The following is a 10,022-nucleotide window of genomic DNA, read 5'->3' on the forward strand; positions in this document are numbered from 1 at the left end:
GCTAGATAACAAAATTGTACTATGTACATATTTACTTTTCACAATAAGCTGTTTATTGTTCACTTTACGTTCCAGAAAGGTTCTTTTAGGAAATATAACTTCATGTTTTTTATCAGTGAATTTTACATAGAGATTTACATTCATAATGAAAGTACTGTAATCATGTAAGTGATGTAAAACAATAGTTTATTGTAAATTAAATAACTTAAAAAGTAGAAAGCATTGTAAAGCACCAATCATACACAAATTTTTAATTTTTTAATTTTGTCACTGTTCGAAAATATAGCTACTGTAGTTTCTCCAATATTTAAAATGCTGCAGTAGGAAGTGTTTCATAATTTTATATTAAAATAAAGCAGATGGCGCTTGTTCCCGAATCACGGATTCATATTCCCTCCAAAATAAAAGCATGTAGTCTTGTTATATCTGTAGTTTCTATTACTAGTATTATCATTGACTAAGTTATGTTTTCAATCAATGATATTATTTAGTAATAATTAATTAAATTTTTAATCAATTTCTTTTTGTAAGAAATGGAAACAGTTCGTCCATGTGGTTGTAAAGGCATAAGGTCTTGTCTTATTTGCGAAGCCGAATATAATATTGTGAAACCTGATTTTAAATCTTGTTTAGAGGTTAAGTTTGTTTTAATTTAAATTTTTTAATGCTTCCTTAATAAAACTTATAGTTGATTTAAATTTTCTATGAAATTTTGGTAATAAAAATTGGTTACATCTTTGTTTAAGTTGTATGTATTATTTATCACTTATGTGGTGTGACCTAAACATTTGATTAACAAAAATAATAGTAGTAAAATATTACTTAAAATATTGTTTGATAACGTTTATTAAACACAGTTTACTTTTTACTATATAACTGATGCATATTTAGTGCAAATTAAATTATTATTAAGAGTATTCTATATTTTATCAACGTATTTGACTTGAAATGAGTGCGTTGATTTAACTAGAATACCTTATATATTTGAATTTGCATAAACGCTTTAAAGAAATATCTGATTCTAAAGTCAACATTGAAAGAAAGCTTTGAGATGTTATTGTAATTATGTTATTTATCAAATTACCTCATTATTTATTAATTACAGTTATAGATAAATGACTTTAATAATCACTATGAATTCTATTAAAATTGTGTCATTGATCCTTTGCATTTAAGGATACATTATAGATGCAAATACTTTTTGTATGCAAAGAATTAATATAACACCAAATATTTTCAACTATAAGTAACAAAATTGATAAAGGCAATTGGTAAATGTTAACTTGTAAATATGAACTGTTTTGTGATATAAATAATACAAAAATTTTATGTATCGAATGTAAAAATCTTTAATTTGCTCTTTTGTCATTATATGGTATAGTTGGTATATAATATTTGTACTTTCTATTTATATTATTGCAGTTATAAATTATAGTTGTTCAATATTCTAGAAATGCTCCAGTTATGTGTACTGCCCTCTTTGTGATAAATCGTGGCCTGGGTGGGATGCTGATTTATATAAAACTCATCCAAATCATCAGGGGAAAGCCATAGAATATCCTGGTGTATATATACAGGTCTTTATACATAATATTAAGTCATTTTAAAGGATTTTTTTTTTAATGTTTCATAGTTGAAGACATGAGTGGAAAAATATTGCATTATAAATTAATTGCTTGGAACATAATTGATTTACAAATTTCTGACTGAAACTGTTATATGCATTTTATTTTTGTAGTTAAAAAGGAATAAATTAACAACTTATGTTTTCAATTAGTAATGTAATTAAAGAATAAATGAATGTTCTAAAGGGTTCAGAAGAGTTTTACCAGAGATATTTAATTTTTCTCTTCTTATGCAGTAACTTGTCCTTTTAAAGTTTATTGCATTCTGTGAATATGTATTTGTAAATTGTTATTGTCACAGTAGCTATTGCTTCCTTTATTTTAATATCTGAGTAATCCCTAATTTTAAGGCATAGTTTCGTTTGAAATTATTTATTTTATTGTTAGTTATTTTAGAAAGAATATTTAATAGAGAAATGATTTATGTTATTCTTTGTAACCAGTTAGATTTCCTGAATTCTTGTGAGATTACTTCATTGGTAAAAGAACTTGACAATATTCCTTGGGAAACTTCTCAAAGTGGAAGAAGGAAACAGGTATATTAAGTATAATAATTAAAATTTGAACTTCAGAACAGGACTATATTAAGTCTACTTTTCTTAGAAAGTGACAGTTTACATGCTTTTTACATAAAAATTAGTAGTATAATACAGTTGCAATTGTAATTGTTAATCATAAGTCCATATACCAACTGTATATTAAGTCCATCATATATATTAATATTATTATCGGGTTCATGGTATTAAGTTAGATAAGGCCATATCAAAAATTGGAAGTGGAAGTTAATATTAAGTTGTTGAAATTTTATATGCATTATCAGTGCTGAATGGAAGTCCAATTTATTTTTTATTCCACTGTAGAATAAAATGATATCTTTTTTCTATGTGATCAAAATATTCCATATCTCTAATGGATCCAAAATTATTAGGACTTTACACCTTTGCTATGCTTTAAAATTTGAAAAGTATGACTTAATATACTCTGAATCTGGGCTTTATACATATATATATATGTTTGTTCTATAACAGTTAGTAAAATTATAAATTGTTGAAAATTTAGAACTTTGGTCCAAAATGTAATTTCAAAAAAAGAAAGCTTCGTTTGGGTTCCTTTAATGGATTTCCAAAGCCTACAAAGTTTGTACAAGAAAAATTGTCTAAGGTGCCCATACTTGCTGATTTTCAAACAATAGAACAATGTACTCTAGAATATGACCCTTTACGAGGAGCTTCAATAGATCCACATATTGATGATTGCTGGATTTGGGGTGAAAGAATAGTTACAGTTAATGTTATGGGAAACTCAGTTTTAACAATGACTCCCTATCATGGTTTGGATACAAAGTACAATTTAAAAAGCATTACAGAATATTCTACAACATGCAAGGATTTGAAATTTGATGTAGAAAGTGAAGACGATAATAATGATGATATAGTGGTGAGACTCCCAATGCCAGAGGGATCTCTTATGGTTCTTTATGGTTTGGCAAGGTAAAAGAAATTTCTTATCTGTTATTCATTTCACGTGTTTTTTTTTATAAAATCAGCTGAACTTTTTTAGTACATTAAATTCAAATATTTATAAGTTAATTCTATTCAAAATTATGTTTTTATGAATTAAAATGACTCTACTTTGTAAGTATTACACAATTTAGTTAATGATTTAATTAATATTGAGTACCATTTGAAAAAGATACTTCACAAAACAAATGATGAACGATGTAATATGAGTAAATATAGCACGAGTAAATTTCTACTAGGTATTATTTATTACTTCCGTGAAAGAAATATTAGTATTATCTTTTTAGGTACTCATGGGAACATTGTGTTTTGAGAGAAGATATAACATCTAGACGAATTTGTTTGGCTTACCGTGAATTTACACCGCCCTATTTAAATGATACATTAAAAAATGAAGAAGTTAGGGAGATTTTAAAACGAGCTTTAATCTTTCAGTGATGTACAAATCAAAATTTAAGAACCATATATTTCAACAAAACATGTAATATTAAAACTGTAAGATATATTTAATTATACATTTCATTGTATTTACAGAAATATATTAAATCTTTTATACACATTACCTACAACTGTAGTTCTATATAAATATAACATAACATAAGTTAAAATTATTATTATAAAGAATTTAAAGTCAAAGTAAATGAGTAATATTAAATGCAGAGAAGATTTACAGAAGTGAATTTTTGGTAACAAACGTTAAACTAAAAAATGCAGTAAACAACATTTACTATAATATAGAATTACTCATTTCCAAATTTGTAAACAATTAAAATATATAAATATTTTAGAAAAATGGAAAATACTATTATGAAACAGTGAATATTTTCAAGAAAGTATTAATTGAAAATTTAATGTAGAAAAGAATACTAAGGGTTCTTTGAAGGTTCAGAGGAGGACATATAAACAACCGGAAATGTTGTGAACGGATCTGCTTTTCCTAATGGTTGATAACCATTGACTAAACTTTCTCTCAATTCCCATTTACGTCTTTCCCTTTCTGTCTTTTGTCTTCTAATTGCTCGGCCTAACATGCAAGCAAACATTATTCCAGTCAACTGAAAACAAAAACAAACAAATTATTAAGATTCACATCTTAAAATTTCTATTTAAAGAATATTAGTTTGGACATCCTAGAATGTACTAGAATTTATAAATAAAGCTGTGACTAAAATTAAATATGATTATTAATAAATGAAGTACTGATTCTTCATTGCTAATTATGTGATAGTTAACAACTTTTTAAATAAAAAGAATACTAATAGAACAAATATAAACCTGAATAAGAGCAATGGCCACAGCTCCTGTACTGATATACAATGCACTCCTGTGAATAATAACTGATAGGTTGTGGATACATCCAGTTCCATAAGGAGTCCAAGAAATGTCATCACTATCAGGAGTATGTGTACTGTTCTCATTAATATCTGCCCATGGTCGACAAGATCTTGGAAGATCTATTTTATTTGCATTCATAATATCTGCCCAGTCTTCATATCCATTATATCCGCAACAATAAAGCTATAATATAATAATTTAATAATTTAAATATATAATATAATGATATATAAAAATTGGAAAAGGTTTCAATTTTACTAAGAAGTAAGAAACCTTATCTAAATGTTTATCCGATAAAAAATAATCTTATCTACTTTGTCACTATAGATAATTTTTTTGTATGTTTTAACAAACCAATTACCCTTGATTGCAGAAAATCAATAGCATCTGTAGCTTCTTCATTTTTCCCATATTGATGCATAGTACCATTTATTTTTTGAGCGAGAAGATTCCTTATTCCATCTTGAAGAGCATAAGCTGCAATTGCAGCAGATAATTCCAATATAAGAACAAGTGATAGTGATACTGCAAACTGTAATTATAACGTTTTTTATCTGATTACTTAATGAAATGATAAGATCTCGTTTTAAAGAAATATGCATAATTATAAATAATATATGTTAAATGCATAGATAAAATAGAAGATAAATTACAAGTATATAGAAGTTTACTAAAATTTAACTTACTTTATGTATTAAATAATAATTATATAATGAGTGAATGTAGAAATACTTACCACAAGAACCATACAAGTACTTTCTCTAATAGCTCCACAACAACCTAGAAAGGCTATCACAAAAACAATACTTCCAACAATGATTAATAGCGTTGCTGGAGAAATGTAACTGGGGTCCAGAAAATGTGAGAAATCTTCATAAACTGCATAAATTGTTGTACCAACGGATATTATCATTATCCCTGTCAACTGTAAACAGATAACAACTTAATAAAATTTTAATATTAATGAATAAATGAAAACAAAAAATCAGTTAGATTAAATGTGTTTCATATTTTTTTAACAGAAAATGAGTAATATTGAAGTACACCATGAAAGCTTTCATTATTTTATTACTTTGAATAATAATTAATATTTCAAATGTGACATACAATTTGAAATACAGTTTTTAGTTACTACTAGCTTCATGAATATATACAACTTTCTTATGCTATATACGAAATCTAATATACATAATAGACATTTTGCAGATGTTAAATTTACATTGGCTTTATAAAATCTAAATATTCATTGTCACATACACATGTATATATGCATTATACTAAATATAATAATAAAATATAAAATTAAAATATAAAAATTAAAAAATCTACAAAGCGAATACTCTGCTTTTGGATAACTTAGAAGAAAACAATTTAATTTGAATAAAATTAAGATCTTAAAAAATCTTAAAAAACTTTCTGCCTTCATTCTGTTTGAAATAATAAACTTACATGAACAATAAATGTTTGGTGTTGTATTTTAGTTTCTTCAAATTTATATAAATATATAAATTATATAAATATAAGTATATAAATATTAAAAATTCCAATGTAAATATTAACAAATTTATTTTGTATGAACATATGAATATTTTTAGAAGATTAATATTACTAGATTAGAGTACCATATAATAAATTTTTAATTAATGCCAACCATTATTAAATAAATTATCACTAAAGATTACTCAAAAATCGAAAATTAAAGTGTAAGGTAAGTCCAGTCTAATGAAATATTGTATTTCATTAAATTTTTTTTTAATGAAAAAAGTATATTTTTAAAAACTCATATTCTAGAAAATATTTTATATATTTATGATTTTATCCTTTAATTATAATTTTACATTTAACATTAAACAATACTGTTAAATATATTTATTATTTATTGTTGCATAGTGATTTGGTCATTTAATTTTATGAAACGTCATGGAATAATATTTTTCGTTTAAAACGTAATATCTGCATGAACGACTCATTTAGTTGATAATATTTTATCAGAAGCATTGTTAAGAATGACAGACTTAAGTTTAATTGTACAGGATAACTGATATCAAAATAAATGCCATTGATATATCATTTTGATAAATTACGAAAGATACCAACATTATTATTATAAAATTTGGACTGTTTCCGTTCATTGTTCTTAATACAATATTTGAAATAATCCGAACGATATTGCAGATCCCTCAAATAAGGGTTGTCGAACCCGTCCCGCTTAAAAAATAATTTCCTCTAATACCAACAGATATCTGCACAGACCGAGACAAGAGAATTCTGTTATCAGTATCAAAGAGATTATACAGGTTTATCTAGACTGATAAGACAAACCATTTTCACAGGCAATGGTTTCTGACTGTGATACCGATTACAGAATACGAAAATTTTCGTGCATCGAAGAAAACAATAAATTCAGGTCGATAAATTTATTACTAACAAATAAACAAAATTACGTCGGTTATTAATAAACGGTATCATTCTAAAATTTGTCATTTTGAGAATTTAAGATATTAGAATTTGGATATTTTGAAATTCTTTAGATTTGGGAAATTTTAGAAACTTTTTAATTTCGAAATATTTATGACTAGTAATTTTCGTCCTTTGAAATTTTTATTTTTTGGTTATGAACACATTCAAATTTTTAAAGAATAATTTCTGGATTTTAGAATTCTAGAATCTTTTGTATTTATAATTTTTTCTTGTTACAACTTTGGGACTTTAGAATTTTTTAATTTTGTGATTTATATCGCTTTATGTTAGTATTAGTAGATTGCGAAAATCGGTCGCAAAATCGAGAGTTCGCTGAATCGATTCTCACAATCTAAAACGGTAGATAGGCCCAATTTCATTTTTAAGATAAAATTTGCGAATAAGCAAACAGACGGAAATTGCTACTTGAGTAATATTTGATAGTACAGGTAATAAAAGCGATACATAGTAAGAAAAGAGGAGCAAGGTGGAAGAAATGTTTGGCGTCGTAAACCTGTACAATGTAATAATTCATCGGGGTCGACCTCACCCAGTCGATATCGATTCTGTTACTCGTTCGATGGCAACGCGCAACTGTGATCACGCTTGTTCATGTATGCATAAAGGGTTGACCTAACTTTCCGAATCTCAGGGCCGATATAGTTATTCTCGCGAAGGAAAATTGACGTGGTTGCAATTACAGTCGTGGTCAGCCTCGACTTCGTTCGTCATTTCTATTTTATCTTTGCATTGTTATTAACGTATATCTTTTATTTACTTGACTTTTCCTTGTCTTAATTATTTGAATGACACCGCATACCGCAAGTGGCTTGTGTATGTACAGCTATAGTTCGTCAGATTGATGTACTTGCGCGTAAATATTTTTGTTTGTAAAATTCTTTCTTACAATGCTTTAGTCATTCATTGTGTGATTAAAATGATTATGTTGACCATATCAGTTTTAATTAAACGACGTTTTCTTCAATGTTATAGGTTATCACGCAACAATATTAACCTATATGCAATGAAAACATACACATAAATATTTACGATTTTATAGATTTATTCTAATACATATCTGTATGTATTTTTTCAACTTGTATCTTTTCCCAAAATATTAATTTATAATAAATTGAAAATATTAATTGAATTAACTTAATAAATCAATGCTATAGAAGTATATATTCGTTTATATGTTCGTCATTACATTCATTCGAATAACTTATTTTAGAAATGAATAAATTCAATTTTGTTCAATTACATTCTTCTCCAGTGATTGTTAATGCTAATATCCATTTCTAATCGATATCTCTCGCATTAAGCGTATAAACGCACAGAGTAAAAATAACACATGCGTTTGAAACGAAGCAAGAAATCGTTACGTAAAAGAATATACTAATTTTTTTTTATGTTCGACCAAAATCGATCATTGTGTAACTTCAGAAATCTGATTTCGGTCGTATCATAAGATATCGATATCCATAACTTACAATCGATCGGATGACTAATTCTCAATAATTGTTTTAAAACGTGAATGCAAACAATCTTCGATCGAGTGAAAAGTAACGGAAGTAATAAGTTGTTAAATAAAGAAATAAAACGATTGATCGTACCATTTGAACGTAACAGATGAACAATCGATATAATCGGGCGGACATTTGTTTGATTAATCGATCGTACACGTCGTAGAAACGACGTAAGGCTGTTACGTTCAAGGGACATGTAAAAAGATAAAATAACGTGGTTACAGACCACAAAAAGCGAGTTAACCGCGCAAAGCAGGTATTTGATGCATCGTAGACCAACATCCAGATGCGTGGCAGCCATTTTGGTGCACGTTGTCGATAAATCCTTTTACACGCAGGTGCACTGCGGAACAGCACTGCTCCTTCTCACTCTCGAACAACGAGGAAGAACCAACTGAACGTGGAAAACACCTAAACTCTATGCGATGTATCGCATTATCTACTGATAAAGACGTGTACGTACCGACAACACACGTAGCGCTACTCGGTTACGTGTTTTTACAAATGTGCTTACCTTCCTCCTCCTCTTTTATTTCTTTCTTTCCTCATGGTATTTTTGTACGCCTTTTTTCATTACGCGCGCGTCAAGTATGACACATCGTTGCGTTCGTGGTGGACAAATGAAACGGAAAATCAACCGAAATTACATTCGATTGAATTTCTAGTCGTATATGGAATTGGATAAAAATATTAGTTTTAATCAGCGCGATAATCAGTTCTATTTTCGGGATACGTTTATTTTTCCCGAAATTAATATTGTTATGATTTCTTATTTTTTTGGGAAGCATGATATACTTTTATATGGATTAAATATTATAAAATGTAGTATGTGTTAGTTTGAAAATATTTACTCCAAAGTGGTGTATGTTAATTATTGTTAATTTATAAAAGCATTAGCGTTTATATATATAGAGTTAAATATTTCACATTAAATCTGTATTCAATTCATTTTTACCTTTATTATTTTTTAAAAGCATTATAAAATTAGAATGTCTGTTATTTTGTAATGTCTGATAATTAGCAGAATGTCTGTTAATGACTATTTGGTACGTACTTATAAAAATCAGTTTTTTTCAACTTTGTTTGTTTGTCTAGGTCTAAATAAAAAATTTCTCGACCAATTTTTATGAAATTCGCACAGTTTATAAATGGTACTTGGTCATAGTTTATTTTTTATTTCCTCTTGATATCTCCAGCGGTTTTGAAGTTGTAAGATTATATGCTATTATTCTTAAATAGAACATGTATTCTTGAATTTGTAGCTATAATTATAATTTCATTAAATATAATTTTTTTCTATTGATTCTGTTTTTAGGAATGTCTCAGGGACGACATCGAGGTTAATCAGTTAGTTAAATAAACGCTAATTAAATAATCATTAATGAGCTGTTAAAATTTATGTTGTACTATATCTGTATTTATATTCCTGGTAAACGGCAATTCATATTCATAGTATTTATATAAAATTAATATTTATATTATTCATAAAATATTACCTAATCAAAAGTTATTCATTTACAGTTATTCAAATTTTTCAAAATGTAAAATTTAATGTA

At 27.0% G+C, this 10,022-nt stretch overlaps 2 protein-coding genes across 2 annotated transcripts; one reads left to right on the forward strand and one right to left on the reverse strand.

Moving 5' to 3' along the window:
* The first annotated feature begins 81 nt into the window (after positions 1-81).
* On the forward strand, positions 82-5,406 carry LOC100883626 (alpha-ketoglutarate-dependent dioxygenase alkB homolog 4). The gene is made up of 5 exons (XM_003704505.3): positions 82-635; positions 1,452-1,577; positions 2,069-2,161; positions 2,685-3,115; positions 3,433-5,406. The coding sequence occupies exons 1-5, from the start codon at positions 534-536 to the stop codon at positions 3,581-3,583; spliced, it is 903 nt and encodes a 300-aa protein (XP_003704553.1). The 5' UTR covers positions 82-533; the 3' UTR covers positions 3,584-5,406.
* Positions 3,628-8,927, reverse strand: LOC100883512 (CD63 antigen-like). The gene is made up of 5 exons (XM_003704504.3): positions 8,693-8,927; positions 5,217-5,405; positions 4,842-5,012; positions 4,421-4,663; positions 3,628-4,200 (listed from the first exon to the last, which is right to left on the reverse strand). The coding sequence occupies exons 1-5, from the start codon at positions 8,765-8,767 to the stop codon at positions 4,012-4,014; spliced, it is 867 nt and encodes a 288-aa protein (XP_003704552.1). The 5' UTR covers positions 8,768-8,927; the 3' UTR covers positions 3,628-4,011.
* Between the last annotated feature and the right edge of the window lie 1,095 nt (positions 8,928-10,022).

This window comes from Megachile rotundata, chromosome 8 (genome assembly GCF_050947335.1).
Source record: "Megachile rotundata isolate GNS110a chromosome 8, iyMegRotu1, whole genome shotgun sequence".
Lineage (NCBI taxonomy): Eukaryota > Metazoa > Arthropoda > Insecta > Hymenoptera > Megachilidae > Megachile > Megachile rotundata.

Bases quoted from the DNA above. Each gene is read 5' to 3' on its own strand.
- LOC100883626 (XM_003704505.3), top strand. From the start codon at position 534: ATGGAAACAGTTCGTCCATGTGGTTGTAAAGGCATAAGGTCTTGTCTT. The intron at 636-1,451 runs GTTAAGTTTGTT...TCAATATTCTAG, and splicing joins ATTTTAAATCTTGTTTAGAG to AAATGCTCCAGTTATGTGTA. The intron at 2,162-2,684 runs GTATATTAAGTA...TTGAAAATTTAG, and splicing joins AAAGTGGAAGAAGGAAACAG to AACTTTGGTCCAAAATGTAA.
- LOC100883512 (XM_003704504.3), bottom strand. From the start codon at position 8,767: ATGGCTGCCACGCATCTGGATGTTGGTCTACGATGCATCAAATACCTG. The intron at 5,406-8,692 runs GTCTGTAACCAC...ATCTGTTTACAG, and splicing joins CGGTTAACTCGCTTTTTGTG to TTGACAGGGATAATGATAAT. The intron at 4,664-4,841 runs GTAATTGGTTTG...ATTATATTATAG, and splicing joins TTGATTTTCTGCAATCAAGG to CTTTATTGTTGCGGATATAA.